The sequence below is a fragment of the Drosophila arizonae genome, chromosome 3, assembly GCF_054131065.1.
Source record: "Drosophila arizonae isolate 15081-1271.41 chromosome 3, UAZ_ARI_1.0, whole genome shotgun sequence".
NCBI lineage: Eukaryota > Metazoa > Arthropoda > Insecta > Diptera > Drosophilidae > Drosophila > Drosophila arizonae.
Genome location: NC_142923.1, coordinates 20576956 through 20593498, shown reverse-complemented (window position 1 = coordinate 20593498; position 16543 = coordinate 20576956). Strand labels below are relative to the sequence as shown.

Sequence of the window (16543 nt, the reverse complement as noted above, 5' to 3'; positions counted from 1 at the left end):
TGGTATTTGGAAACGAATGGCCGCCCACTTCTAGAAGCATGTCACGACATCGCACACAGAAAGTCGTGTGTACAAAATACTTAAACCACAAAAACTCGCTAAAAGCTGATATGTACAATCAAAACAGCAAACAACTTGATTAAGATACCTTTCTATGACGTAGGTAAATCAATTAACACAAGTTGTACGCAAATTAAATCGATATTAACCTTTAGTGAAGACAAAAGTTTAAAATTTGTTTATACACCTTAACCTATAGAATTCACGTCATTGCATACGATTGATCCCTAAAGATGAGGAAAAATGTATGCTTAGACGCTCAAGAATAAAACTAAAAGATGTCGGCAACCTAATATATTCATTTACATCCACCATTTGTAATTTATACCTTCATTGACAAAGCATGGGAAAATGTTTTGCTTAGCAACAAAACTTCACGCTATTTTTAGCCTTTCGTTATATAGCGCAAAGTGGGCATTCAGTCTAGACGTCGATTAGCAACCTATGGCAACATTTGCCTCGAGTTATACGAAGAAATGTAATTCCAAAATTTCAATCTTAAGTATAGTTATATGACATCAAATTTGGTTAAGGTGACAATTTTTAAAATCATCCATTTGTTTTAGCAACTTAACGCTAACAAGAAAAACTTCCAACGCCAGTATTATAATGTTCAATATTTTCCATGCCACAAACAAATTAACACGTCTTAACTGTTTTTGACTGAAAGACGATAAAGATGAATCATATGGAAAATTAACTAATCGTTTCAAAACCATTTAATCTACGCATCATTTACCAATTGTTTGTTGAATATTGATCATTTAAAAAAAAATACGCTTTATACCACTGTGCCGCATCTCGCGTGAGTTGGAAAGAAATAGCAATATGAGCTATACTAGCAGGAGCACATGTGTTGAAGCTCAAGGGAAAGCACGAGACGTCGAAACAACAAAAGCGAGTGTACGTTTTTAGCTGCGACTCGACCTTCAGATACTACGCACAAAGGCTTAAACGATAGGTATGGCCCATAGACAAAGAGCTATTGCAAAACAAAACATATTTTATATCAATATTTCCTTAATAATGATAAAATTATATTAGTGCGCAATAAATTCTATGGTCAAGTCCCTTTGTGTGTTACATAAACCTTTTAACTAATATACCCATTTATATATGTACATATGTACAGCAATCAGCCATACAGAAGTAAAGTAAGCAAACAAGCGACGGAAAAAGCAAAAACAACTGCTACGCGTCGCGAAACGAGACACGACTACGACGAAAACAACACACGAATCGAACGGACGCGCGAGGGCTACAAAAATGCAGTAATATGGCGTTCGGCTTTCAGTTTCAGTTTTGATCTGACAACGTTAAGAGCGTTAAAAAAGAGTTCTCCGTACTTTAGTACAAAAACAGAGTGCATTTAAAATCAATGCATATATAAACTGGTTCTATACCTCAACTTGGTATGAAAAAGTGAATATTCAACAAAAAAAAAAAAGACAATTCGCGTTGTTTGATATAAAGCGTAAGACGCTTACGTGAATAGCAAGAGTTCATTGCACGTTACAAGAGGACACACACAAAGAAAACAGAAAAAAGGCAAAGTGAAACGACCTCGCACAAAGTACGCGCGCAAAAGCAACAATAAAACAGAACTAATCAACACAGCACAGCCCACACATATCGGCAGTGCAACCTACATAATCCGCCTTTCTAAAAAAATATATACAACAACAACAACCACTACAAATATGGACGTTTGGGGCGTATTTGTTGGCGACTCGACGCTGTCTTATGGGGGCTCGATGCGCAACAACTATTACCGTGACTACGAGCAGTTCCCGTATGGCACGTTGGAGCACGCAAGCAGTGCCAGCGCATATCCGGCCAAGGACTCCTACAGTCGAGTGCAAGGTAATTTGAGCAAATACGATAATCCTAAAACCTAGAAATAATAGCGAAGACATCTAAATATGTTCTCATGCGTGCGCTAACGTGTGTTTGATAGCTTGTAGCATATACATATTTATGCACAAGTATGTCATGACATTCAGCTTTTGTCTCTAGCAAGGCATAACACACACATGCACATGTGTGTGATGTGAAATAAAGTAAAATGCGTTAATTGCAAAAATACGCACTGCAAAACATACAAAAACAGCCATGTTTGCGTACGTACGTGCCTGTATATACCGTTGTACATACTTATGCTATATACAGCCGCTTATTTGCTGTTTATTGTGACTGCCCGCATTATGTGTTGTTTTTGCAAGAATTTAAAAATAGCCACAATGTTCTTTCTGTGCATTTTACACATGTGAGTGTGTTATTCGCCTTAATTTGCGCACATGCGAAGACATCTATGCGAGTGTGTGTGTACTCGCATAAGGAAATTGGGCAATCACAGGGTGCCGCACACATTACATTTATCAAATTCCTCTTATCAGGTGTCACATGCATTCATTTCTGTTTGCACTCTTCTGTAATCTTTGTTTACTTTCATTTTACATATGAAACCATTTTTCACGTGAGGAACTTAAGTACGGCAATTAAACACGAATAAACAATAATTTTACGATTGATAATATTCTTAGCCTTCTTTAGTGCAAAACTCGCTTTAAATGCTAAATATTAAAGAGCACAATAAACAAATTAACAAAAGAATTTATATATAACTTAAATTTGTAAGGCAAAAGAGACTAAGTCCGGCTAAGCTGAGCTGGAATTGGAGCCACTAAGCTGACTGTACCCTCGGCTTACAAAAAAAAAAAAAAAGAGAAAAGGCAAGCAGGTGTTTGAGTCCAAAACAAGAAATTGCGACGCAATAAATTCATATATATGTGTGAACGTATGTATGTGCAACCTATTTAAGCCAACAAGCCAAAAAAGAAGTAAATACACACATGTACTGTATGCAATGAGTAATTTATGCATTTCTGCCGCGCAATTGTAATTTTTATAGATTAGAGGAAATTTTATGCGTAGTTCTCAGATAAGTCAAGGTTGCTTATCAAACGTTTGACGAGAACAATCGCTAAAATTGCGTCTATATATAGACCGGCAGCGATTTAATCAATGAAAGGCAATCTAAATATATGTTAGTGTGTGAGCTTAATTTACGGCGGCTTGCCCATTGAGAGCACCCTGTGCGAACTCACATGTCACAGGGTCAATCAAAACCGTAAAATCTTGCCGCTACGTGACGTTAACAGCGTGACGTCACGTAAGCAGCCGAGGCAGCTGTAGCAGCTGGAAAGGGGCAAAGTGTGCGCGCACGCACGTAGGCCAATCAGAGGCAATGGCCAAGAGAACGAAAGAGAGAGAGCGCGTCATGTGTTTTCTATGTTATGTGTATATGCGAGTGTGTGGTTGAGTGTTTATGTATTAGTATGTCAACAACAACCTTGTTTATGCCGTAAACAATATTAAGCAATCCATTCCATTGAAATAGATCACAATTAACCAGCTGTCTCTTTATTTTTTTATTTACAGAAAAATGTAAGCAACTAAAATCGGAGAAGCAGCTGCGCAAGGATTGCCCATTCTGCAAAGAGCACAAGAAACGGCCATTGATCAACTACATGCGCAAGCGAGAATCTCGTAAACATCACGAGAGCATCTGCGAGGACGAGGAGGAGATGCACGAGCACGAGTACGAGCACGAGCACGAAGTGCAACATCAAATGGCGAATCTGACAACTGTTGTGCCAACGCAGCAGAGCTGCAAGGTTTAAGCACAGCAGCAAAACTAATCAGATTTAAGAGGAGAGACAGACAGGTGGCAAAATAAAAGCCAAAAAATAAAATGAAAAAACAACAGCAGCAGCAATTCACAATGCCATATATAGTTAGATAAAGACAAAAGAAAAAACAGAAAAAAAAAATATTAAATGAGAAGAAGCATTGTAAAAGATGCTTAAAGCGCCTGCTGGGCAGACTGCGCAAGTGAGAGCGAGACAACTACAATAATCTACTGCAACTGTACCTATACTAACAATTGCGTGCATTTCCGCCTATGACGTAACACTACCATTTACAAATAGCATTTCCGCCTATGACGTAACACTACCATTTACAAATAGCAGCAGCAACAATAACAAGAACAACACAACTACAAACAGCAAATACGAAAACAAAAACAAATAACAGCAAGAACTTTTTGCCGTTTTATGTTTTCTGTTTCTGTTTTGCTGTTTAACTTGATACCAATTTATTATACAAGCCGTTTACAACCTTTGTTTGTTTGTTTTTATTTTATGCGCATGCATAAAAAAAAATGAACATAGTAATTTAGTTGACATACAATCCAAAAGCCGTTGCCCCGTTTGACTCAACCCAAGCGAACTGTGGCAACTGCAAAAACAAAAACAATAGAACGGTTCGAGGGAAGCAAAATCGCCAGAAATACCAGAAATATTTTTCTATTTTGCGTACGAGACTGAGTAAAAAATTGCAGTAGAGCATATTCAATATTGAAGCAAATTGTTTTTTTTTTTTTTTTTCTAGATACAAGAGAACATTCTTGTGAGAGAAGAGGGAAAAACAATTGTTTTCAGTTTCTACACCCTGAAAATTGGGCCAAAATTATTTACAGGAAAAATTATATTTAAACAAGCTTCATTGGCGCCAAAAAATATTTAGTATTTTCTTCCTACAAGCGTTTGCCTATATATATATCTATTTATATATATAGTTTTGACTCAGACTTATATTTATCCTTGTCTATATTAGACACCTAATATTAAAAACAAATCGATTTCTCTCGCCAGCAACAAAATGTGCACAGTTAAAAAAAATATTTAAATTATATAATAAATGAGCTTAAATTGAAAATTGATGTATTTATAATATAATTATTAAAGCTTCAGAGAGTTATGGTTATATATATATATATACAAGTTAATATTGTTGAAAAATTTAATACTTGTTATTATTGAATTGATTTTATTAACAGAATTTTTATAAGCAATTCAACAAAATATATACGAATATTATTAACTGTGCATGGGCATAAAGATATTAAACAACAAAATGTATTGCAAACGAAAATTTAAAAATATTTATACTATTGTTAAAATGTAAAAGAAAAACAAAAACATTTAGCTTGCGGGTATCGAGAAAAATTATGCAATTTAAAATTTATTATATTATTGTATTTATATTTAAGTTTAATATATTTGAAAAGAAAAGAAAAACTCTAAAAATACAAAAAAAAGAAAAAACAATAAATAAAAAAGTTATTGGTATTTACAAAAAGAAACAACTAAATGAAATTCTTATTTTGGATGATGAAGGGGTACAAGGGGAAACAATTCACTTTGCTGTGGATGAGTTTGGAATGCTACAAAAATGCTGGGATCGTATATAAAGTTCCTATGAAACACAACATCAAATTCTATTGAATTAATAAACAAATGGAACAACTTGGAAAACTGTTCGTAATCAAGATTAGAATAATTTGAGAGCAGTCTGAAACACATTTCTATAAAGCTGAATAGAATAAATAGACAGCGAGTGACCTATTGGGTCGAGGGGCTTAGTAAAATTAGACCTTGACTTACATAAGTTTCATTGAATCAATCAAGCTTTACAGTTGATGCACATAAAATATATGAGAATATTTTACTTTTTGGCCGAAATCTTTTAACCTATTTATGTTATATTGTTAAATTTAAAAATATAAATATAGTTTTCTATAGCAAAATTCTCAAGACAACGTGATTTTACCTTTTAAATTAGCACATTATTAAGAAAACAAGAAAACTGTAGACGAAAGTGGCCAGGTGTATTTCTATTTGCCACGTGCGATTGTTAGATAAGTATCAGCTGTACTTAAACAAATTTCAATGGAATTCTAAGTCTATGATCTAAATATTTTATTCATATTTGTTAACTAAGTGAACATGCAAAATCTCTCACATAACGGCTAATTTTAGATCTGAACTAACTTTATTTCAAGAATTTTGCGACACGTGGAGCCGCTAAGAAAATATAAGACATTCGAATTGTTTAAGTAAATGCAAAATTGTTGGGAATCTAGGGCCTGTTCCAAAGAAAATATAAGCGACATAATTTCAGGAAAGAAGCTAGATAATGCTTTCTATTGCTTACATTGAATGGAGAAAGTTATTGTTTACTTGAAAGAAGCTTGTTATGCGCGTGTTATATATAAGTGAGAATTATGCTGGTCTAAAATATAATCCTGAAACTTGAGATTAACACGCTCACACAAGCGGATAGATGAAAGCTCTAAATTGCCGCAGCCTCTTGTCGTGATTAAAATTTTGGGTACTCGTGATGATTTAATATACTCTCTTTCCGCTTGTTACATAAATTTTAACAAAACTATTCTACCCTGAATTTCCTTTTTGCAATGGGCTTAGGCTATACAAATTATGATATCACCAATAGATTAAAGAGGGCTATAAAACTTGGGAACGTGCTACTTATAACTGATTCATTTTGTTTTATTATGAAACAATAAAATTCATAGAAATACTTTAATAGAAATATATGATATTGTTAGCTATATATTATAGAAATATATATAGGGAGAAATGACATCACGTGCTATATATTATACATAACATATGTATAGTCATAATCAGAGCACAGTTCGCCTCTACTCATTTTTGCACTCAACTTTTGCTAAATTAAAGCAAAGATTGCTTGCATTAAGATTGTTATCTGTCCCACATCGGCATACAGATCATGTATATATATATTGTATATAGGAAGTACTTAATTGAAACGAAAACACCTGAAAACAATGCGTCAAACTGAATATGACGCAAACATTTTGTCCGGGCTAAACGGGAATTTCAATATCTGCAGATAAATTGTAGCAGCGAAAAATCTGGATGTGTAATAGTCTAGAAATGCCAGAAATAAGATGATTAATAATGCGCAAGTTTAGCTCTAATTTCATTTAATTTAATTAACGAGTCAACTCCGTCTGAGTGGAGCAAATTGCATCAGCTAAATCTTTTTCATTCTCTTAACTTAAATTCAAAGACATTTACCTATTATATTCGCTCACGTAGGCCAAGCTGGAATTTTGACTAAGCAGATGTAATTATATTAAGTACTTATGACTAGGAATTTCTATATATAAATATTTTACTTTTATTCGAAGCAAGAGATTGGGACTTTCAAGTGTAGTCGAACTTTTCTTTTCTAGACTACCATAGCTTCACTAAAAAGTCAGTGTTAAACTCTCGTAATCTAATAGATAATATATCTATACTAATCTGATAGGATAGTTTACCTTCTCAAATGGCTATATACCTAAAACGAGCATTATGTGGTCGTCTTTGTCTGTCAACAAATTTCTTTTAATTTATTGGAGTTCCCGCGCTGAAGACTCTACGGAAATGTTTTCGTCTGGCACCAGTTTGCTAATCAAAATCGAATTAAAAAGTGATCCGACTCGAAGTCTGGCATTCATTTAAGACATTTTTGACGCATTAAGGTCAGCGCAGATGAGGTCAATCCGAGTACAGATATAATTTCCTTAAACTAAGTTGACCTGGAACTTGGGACCATGAAATCGTAGTACCTGACAGTATCCTCCTATATAATTGATATATGCAATGTTTTCACTTGTTCTATGTGAAGTGAATTGAATTAAATTTAATTGAATTTCATGTGATATTTGACACAATTGAAAGAGCTCAATCCAAAGACTTTTGATCATATCAAGTCTCAACTACTTTGAACCGCACTTCAAGTACAGCAGAGCCTCACAGATTAGCTACCCGTGACAACAGCAGCAACAACAACAACAACAACAACAACAACAACAACAACAACAACAACTTAAGCACATGGGGAAGCCATAGAAAAAATATGCAATTTATTTATACAATGAATTTGATTCATTTTAAATTCAATGTTAACTAGTTTGTGCATGGGAACGAATCGGATGGGATGTCGAGTGTTTGCTGAGTGAGAAGGGGCAGAGAATGTGCATATATATCGTATATAGTATGTATATATGTGTGTAGGGAATGCATGGAGCTACAGTGAACAGAAGGTAAGGGAAATTCAGTGAAATTCGAGCTTTCTAGTAATATATAAATATATTTTGAAAAGGCTTTAGATGACTTTCCAATAAAAATTATATTAAATATAATATTTTTGGGATTTTTTTTTAGTTTAAATTTTTTTAGATTTTTGTCCATACTGAGCTTCGGGAATCTTTTGAAACTAAGTAATACTGTAAAGCAATTATTTACTATAAAAACAAACCGCAAATCTCAACAGGTGCTAAGGGCATAAACAACAAGTCAAATTACCATATTAGCGATGCTAAAAAAAACTATAATATACTATATAACTAACTATTTACTAACTATACCTATACTAAATATATACCGAAACTATAATAAAGTTGCGCCCATACATGTATCTATTTAGTATATAAACATAAACATAATTAATTTATATACTATAATGATCTATATACATTCGAATCTCTCATTATTGTCTATTATAATATATCATACTATACAATTATATGTATTACAATCCCTCCATTCGCCTATTATACGAGATCAGACACACTTATAGTGTTCTTGTAGTATAGTATAGTATATTTGTTATTAGCACAAATAAACCAGTTAAGTAGACATCGTCATGCTATAATCATAATATCATGCACGGTGCGACGTATAACTTCTCATATATAGAGCGTTTTCCATTGTTGCCAATAGCCAATGGCCACATGTTGTCGCGAAGCAGACGGCACGCGTTTTCAATTAGCCAAACTAGTTAAGCGAACCTACGTATAATGTATATAAATACACAGACTTTTAATATTTTTTAAAAGAAACAGCAAAAATATGAGTAGCTACAGGGAGAGGAAGAGCAGGAAAGAGAGATAAAAAGCCTCGTTTAACACTAATTTCTGATAAAAACAGCGCTTGGAGAAATTAAAAAATATTTAACTGTTTTTTTTTTCCTGTTGTGGTTTGTGGGAAAATATATTGCACACGAAACCAAAACCTTATTTCAGATATAAGCATATATACATATAATCAAATTACATTTATAAACGAAGCCGCAAAGTTGTTTTTACAGTTCCGATTCAAGTTTCTAATGTGAAAGTTAACTCTACGTAAACAATTAAAAAAGGATTCATATATGAAAAGGATTATTCACAACTCTAATCCATTAAGTCCACACTAAATCTGACTAGTTCGACAATGCTAAAGCAACTGCTCGCCAAGCTGAAAGTCTCCAAGACTAAGAAATCCAATAGCTCTCAAACACATGATATGGGCTTGCTGAAAAAGTCACAGAACTGTAAGTTTTCACAGCTATACGTTAATCCAACACTCTAGAAATTCGCTATAGCATATATATGTATATACATTATAAACATAAACATATTCAAGTTAAACAGGTTAGCAAATATGCCAACATTTTGCATAGTTGGCATAGTTAAAAAGTTGCGAAAAATAAGAAGAAAACAAGCGAAATATGTTATTAGCATAAGGGCCTACTGTTAACAGGCTGTTCGTGTTTATGACAGCCTGTTATTAACATTGCTTAGAGAAATTGTCTGTGTTTTTAGCCGACTATTATTTACAATATTTATAGAGAATGCTTAAGCTTTAAGTATATTTTTAAATTAAAAATATTTTAGTTTTAGGCTAAAAATTTATTATAAATTGTAAAAAAAATCTACTAAAAGTATTAAGACTCATTCCATTGCTTTAGAGTATAATAAATAATATAAGAAATTCTAAAAAAAAAAAAGAAATAAATTTAAATTGAATATTCTATAATGATAAAACAAAATAGTTATAACAAATTAAATTACAAATTTAATTAAAAATATTATTTTTATACCCTAAGCTCATTGTAAATTTGAAATGTTTTTAATTCGATTCTCGAGTGATGATGTAAATATATTTACATTGAGTAGGTTAATACAAATAATATTGCATAAGCAACCACAAGCAAACAAGTTCTGAATTGATAATATTTCAAATGCTGTTGATAAATGGAAATCAAATTGTAAAAAAAAATTAATAATCTTCCTAAGCAACTTTTCAAGTTGTATATATGTAACTATATACATATGTATGTATGTACATATGTATGTATGTATATTGATTGGCTAGCAAAAAAACTGTACCGATTACAAAATATATAGTATAGAAAATTTGTATATTAAATACAGCAGTTGGTGATAATTGCAATAGATTGATTGATTGATTGATATAATATATATATATGTACATACATATGTCAAAGTTTATATATAAATATACATGTATATAAACCTACTGCAAATATCATTAACCATTATCAATTATAACAGACTCTAAAGAAGGGTATTCAAATATGTTCATGTAATGTGTAACGTATGTATATAGGCAAAAGATATTTACGATGCCATTAAGTAGTATATAGAATTTAAATATATGGACATTTTTTTCTTATTTTCCTGGAAAGTTTTTCTGTATTGCATACACATATATTCGTTTATATATGGAAAGTTTTTGTTTTGCTGTTTTTAAATATCATTTCATAAAGTGCTAAACGACGTTTGTTTGTGAAACGTTGTTATGCAAATGCGATATATGTACATATGTATATTGTATATATCCATATGTATTCTTTTTAAAGAGTTTTATATGTATAATTGTATTTGTATGTTTATATACATAAGTGTAAACTGAGAGCCATGAGGATTATGCAGGCTCCACGTGAGCCGTTCAAGCGAAATGTGGTTAGCTATGGTGTGTTTAATAATAATACATGGATAGTTCCATTGAACTAATGATGCACTTAGAGCTGTACAAAAAATTAGAAGAGAACCGCAAAATTCTTCAAAGATCGTATATCAAGCAGCTGTAGATATAGCTATTAACAAATGGCATACATAGAAATATAACTCTCTGCACTGTATTCAGGGTATTTACTAGTCGATCACTTCCAAGAGAAACAGCCATTTTTGATTTCCTGCCCTTTTAAACGTTATGATATTTAACTATAATTATTGTTATTTATTTTACAGGTCACAAGGATGGCAAGCTGATTAAGAACAAATGCAAATGCGAGCCAACGGCCTGTAAATGTGGCAAGAGGAAGCAACAACAACAACAACAACAACAATATCGCAGCTTGTTGCTGTCGCAACTGCGAAGACGAGGCGCTGATAACTTATCAAGTGTTATATTATTTTAGTATAAACAAAATAGAAAAAGAATAAAAATTAAAAATATAAAAAGGCAATAACAAAAATTAACAGAAACTCAAATTCAACATGGGTGTGTAAGGGAATTTCTTGCTATTTTTTTTTTTTTAAATGCCGGATTTTTATGACCACAAGCAAACATATACCATATAGGAATATATATAAATGTATATGTATATACATACGCTGGGTACATATTTAGATAACTTAAGTGCTTATGAGATTACACTTAAAGCTATATTTAAATTGTTGTTTTGGTTCCCGACCTAACTTATCTATAGAGCGCACTGGAAACTTCGACCAAAGGACTGTAAAAAAAAGTTAAATATATATATATATATGTATGTGTATGTATATATACATATATATCATATAGATAGCAAACTTTGATTGCTTGGCCATATCTTGACGAAGGCATGGCCGCATTAGGGGTTCGACGCAATCAATAGATCTTTTAAGGCGCATGATATGGCGCCATAAATTGTTGATTTAGACTTTCAATTGGATTGTGAAACCTTTACTAGTCTCGAGATACTACCTACTATTAATAACACTTACAAGTAGTTTTAGCCACCTACCAACTACCAACGACTATACAGAACTCCACTTCTATACTCAGATTATTCAGCTGCACTTGAGTTGTAGACATTATTAACTATTTTATGTGGACTTTGTAATGCCGTTTCTTAAGAGGTTTTGTAACCTTGTCAAAGTCTATTGATTCACTCACTCTGATAACTACGTAAATCATTACATTTATCAATAAACACTCATCATTAGAGAGCCTGTGTTAAGTTTTGTAGTAAATTAGTGTAAACAAACGACGAAACAGGAGCGGTTTAGCCACATTAGGGCTAAATATTAAAAGGCGAGAATTCCATTTTTTAAATCCATTACAAAATATGGAAATACAAATATTTAACGGAAAGAACAAAAAAATTGCGATGATTATTAGTTATATAATTGTTAAATATAAATATAACTAATATATCATAAATTAGATATATAAATAAATGATTTTTGATATAAAAATGTTTAAATATAAGTAAAAGACTCTAAAGGCCAAGAAAAAAAAAAAAAAAAAGAAAATTCAAATTTACAAATGTGGGAAAAAAGTTTTTATGTACAAAATGTTACGAATAATTTAATAAATTAATTGATTAAGTAAAAATTTAAATCATTTATTATTGATTCCATTATTATTTATTTATTTTAAGAGTATAAATATTTTGCCACGCGCCCCTGTTATTGTGGTAAACTGTAAATATAATCTTACTGCGAGGTCAGTTATATATTATTTACTTTAGGGGTGTTAAAAATAATGAAAAACTTGTAAGTTTTGAAGGTTGGTCAGTTACGTGAAAAATCACACATTAAGCCGATAACAATTAAAGACATACGTACATATACACCTATTTAAAATAAAAATATATATTTACGTTCATATGAATAACACGTATAAATAGAATTTCAATCAAGAAATTCTATAAAAATTTGATAGTATTTGCTGCAATAATATCTCTTTCAAATTATATGACTTCGGTTAATATAGTATAACCCGATACCGTACGTACTTATGTATGTACATTCTCTAAGGCGTATTATAAAGTGAGCTAATGCACGTGCACATTCAAGTACTCTTAGGAATTGCGAGTTATAAGGAATACGTTCGTGTACCCGCCTTTATCTGTTAACCAGAAATGCTTAACGGAACGTGGCTTAAGCATATTTTGTTTATATAAAGTCGTCAATTTTTGTGTAAATAAAAACAAAATGCGCATTGATCAAATACAAAAATAAAATAAGTTAAATGCTTGTGCAAGCCATAACAGCTTATATATGATATTCTCTTGATATTTTGTACACCCTTGACTTCTCGTCTACGACATTTTTCTCTTTCTGTTTCATATCTTAAATTTATATTTAGTTTTATGGGTGGATTTTACTAGATAAACTATGAGTGTTTTGTTGATCTTCTTCACTTTATATCTTCATTTAGTTTCCTGTATGTATTTTACTACGTAAATATTAGATTGGATAGCTCTATTTTACCCAGTTCATGAGAATGGAATTCCCAACTCAAATCTATGAGACAGGTGTTTATATTTATGGAAGGAGGCATACAAAGAAATAAATAGTTTTCTTGAAAAATCATATAAAAATAAAATATGAAAAAAAAATTTTTTAAAGAAAATTTATAATTAATAGGACATTGCATTCATTATTTTAATAATGAATATTTAAAATATACTATAGTATTTCGTTTTAAAGTGGAAAACTTTCGGCTTTCAATAAATAACTTCTCATTATAAATTAAAAGTTAAAGCCTTGTCGTAAATATTTATTTTTATATATGATGACAGAAACGTATATAAAATCAACTCCAAGGCAAAAGTTGTTTCGGCCTTTTTTTTTTTGTTTTGTTTTGCCATTGTGCTTAACAATATTTTATATGTCCATAAAAGAACAATGTGATAAACACTCCAAAGAGTCTGGTCTGGAAATGGTCTAATTTGGCATCCAGATAAGAACCCGACTTTAGCTGGGCAATAAAAAGAACAACGAACTGAGGAGAGTTCCCAACTAGAAGTTGCCATTTAATCTATGCATTGACATCAATTTTTTCAGATATATTTCATTTACGTCTTGAAATTTGTGCAATCTAAATATTCTAGAAATATATCTAGAATATCTAATCTTTATACTTTTTCAAGGAAAAATTTTTAATTATATTATTTGATTTGGTTTTTTGTATACTTCCTGCTTCCTTCATTTTTTTTTAAATTTTTTTATTTCATTTTTTTAAATTTATTTAAAAAAAAATAAAAAACAATAATAATAATCATAATAAAAATTAAATTAAAAAAAAAAAAAAAAAACAAAAAATGTAATAAAAATAGTGTTAGAATATGAATAGCAAAAAAAAAATTGAGAAATGTAATATTAGATAAATATTTTTGCATTATAATTCTAATATATATATTTCATTTATTAATTTAATATTATTTAGTTATTAGATTTGATCAGTTATTATTACTAATGTATTCATTTATTCATTTATTTATAATTATTATTATTTTTTCTATTCAAGTTTTTGTCAAGTTTTTTAAAGGAACAAAACCGATATTACCAATAAGGAGATAATAAATGTTTTAATTATTATTTTCTTTATAAAATGACTCATTTATTTATATTCAAATTTATCTGTTTGTGCTCTTTAATCATTTACAAATTAAATTCCTGAAAATTCCTAATAAATGAACTTCCCTGGTCTGAATCATATGCCATGGAAACAAATTAAACAAATATCTTGACAGATAGATAGCTGACACGTGGGAGAGCCCAATAAAAATAAGCATAAAATAAACTCATTATCTCGAGCATATGGACAACGAAGTCGACCGAGGCGACTTTAGACAAGAGACGGCAACACTATAAGAAAGGAGATAAGGATATATCTATAGGGGCGAGCTGAAAGCGAATGCGTTACAAAGTCCATTGCTGCAATGGAGGCCGATTAATTTACCAATGTAAAGATTAATGCGATGGGTCAATGGGGCCACAGATAGAGAATGCATTAAGTAAACCAGAACGAACTATGATAAGCTGATAAGGAAATGTCTGTCGCAATATTGTATGCATTGCTTCACTTACCCGCAGTAGCCAGGTGAGCACACTCTCGCGATAGGGGACAAATGTGCTGGGCGTGGCATTGCCGCCCACTTTGCGGGAATCGGCCAGCGCTGCAATCACTTTGCCCAGCGTCAAGAGACTTTTGTTGATGCTAACGCCTTCACGTATCCTTTCGCCATTCGAGCCGGAAACACTGATGCGTTCGCTGCCCGCCAAATCGACCAAACTGATCTTGCTGCGACGCGTTTGCCGCAGGGAGACAACGGTGCCGGAGTCTGTGTCGGAGGACATGTCATCACTGCCATCGCTGCTCAAATCAGTCAGATTTAAGACAATATTAAATATGGAATGCGAGCGGGAGCTTTTGTCATTCATGGCAGTTGAGGCGGTGGCACGCTGCGAATTACCCACAGCTAGCCAATTGCGCAGGGCCGAGTACGAGTCCACCGAATGGGCACTAAGATCGACAACATATGGCCCAAAGATGGGATGTTCGCGCACCTTTAGCGCCTGCCGCTGCACGGGCGTCTCTGGCATTGCGGCCATTGCCTGCTGCACGCTCAACAGATCATGAATCTTCTCGTTGTAGATCTCAAAATAGCTGACCTCCACTTCCACCTGAATGCAGATATGTTTAAGTTAATAAAATATAACTGAGTATATATATAATCAATCTTCAACCTGCAGCTGCTGCTTCACTGCATCGATGCGTCGGAACAGCTCATGACAGAAGCGCGGGATGATGCCGGCCTCTACGTGTGGCGCGTTGCCATCGAGCGCCGCATCGTCCAGTCCCTCAATGCCCATCATGCTGTAGGACTTGCCCGAGCCCGTCTGCCCGTAGGCGAACAGACAGGCATTGTAGCCCTCGAAGGCGGTGTCGATCAAGGGCTGAGCTGTGCCCGCAAAGACAGCCAGCTGATCGGCATAGTTCTTGCGGTCCGGATCGCACGAGTAGTAGACCTGATCGTAGCTGAAGAAATGTGAGACACCAGCCGAGGCATCCGCGCTGCTGCCCGCATGAACGCTCAGCTCATTGTTGCCATGCACCTGGATAACATTTGTGACGCTGGCGCGTTGGCATTCGCCTGCATTCAGTGGACGCACGCGCACTGCCACAATCATGTTGCTCTCCTCGGCAACGCTGTGAAATGACTCGGCCATGGCATCCTTATCCTTTGCTTTGCTCGCTGATTTTTTCGCGTTATTATGACTGTTGCTGTTGCCGATGCCGAAGTTGCTGCTGCTGCTGTGACAGGGCGTTGTCTTGCGATAGAGCGAGGATGGCGTATAGCAGGCATTTAGTGCCGTTGGCCTTGGTTTCGGTGTTGCAATGCCGCTGCTGAAGGCTGTATTTAGGAGTTGATCTGCTGCCGGCTTCTCGGCACTGCGTTTCGGTGTGCGTGTCAACACTTTGCGTCTGAGTCCAGCGGCAACTGTTGCCGGAGTTTTGGTGGCACTGCCACCGGCACCGAAGCTACCACGTGCACGTGCTTGAAATTGATGTATGCGTTGCTGCACTGGCGTGCTTTTGTTGCTCATTTTAGAAAATAGATATTTATACAATCACTCAAATAGACTTATTGTTTAAACAAAGGAAATTGTTGTTAAGTTTCGAAAATAGCGCGCGTCGTCGCGTCGTTTGTTGTCAATTTTTTTCATACTAGTGATGTGTGAGTATCGATAACAGAA

The 16543-nt window shown here is 33.5% G+C and overlaps 2 protein-coding genes across 4 annotated transcripts in view; one reads left to right on the top strand and one right to left on the bottom strand.

Annotated features, from left to right (window-relative positions):
• The window catches only part of neb (kinesin family member nebbish), a 25338-nt gene extending 8795 nt beyond the window's left edge, over positions 1-16543 (bottom strand). The window contains exons 1-2 of the mRNA XM_018001693.2: positions 15533-16543; positions 14873-15469 (exon numbers count right to left, since the gene is read on the bottom strand). Of these exons, the coding sequence (XP_017857182.1) occupies positions 14873-15469; positions 15533-16393 (1458 nt within the window). The 5' untranslated portion in view covers positions 16394-16543. The remainder of the gene's footprint in view (positions 1-14872; positions 15470-15532) is intronic.
• On the top strand, positions 1333-11265 carry fok (fledgling of Klp38B). Of its 3 annotated transcripts, none has more exons than XM_089463887.1 (4): positions 1333-1923; positions 3502-8044; positions 9071-9315; positions 11039-11265. In XM_089463887.1, the coding sequence occupies exons 1-2, from the start codon at positions 1761-1763 to the stop codon at positions 3741-3743; spliced, it is 405 nt and encodes a 134-aa protein (XP_089320013.1). In that variant the 5' UTR covers positions 1333-1760; the 3' UTR covers positions 3744-8044; positions 9071-9315; positions 11039-11265. The 3 variants fall into 3 exon arrangements, with proteins under 3 accessions (XP_089320013.1, XP_089320012.1, XP_089320014.1); XM_089463886.1 differs by having other exon boundaries at positions 8166-9315; XM_089463888.1 differs by lacking the exon at positions 9071-9315.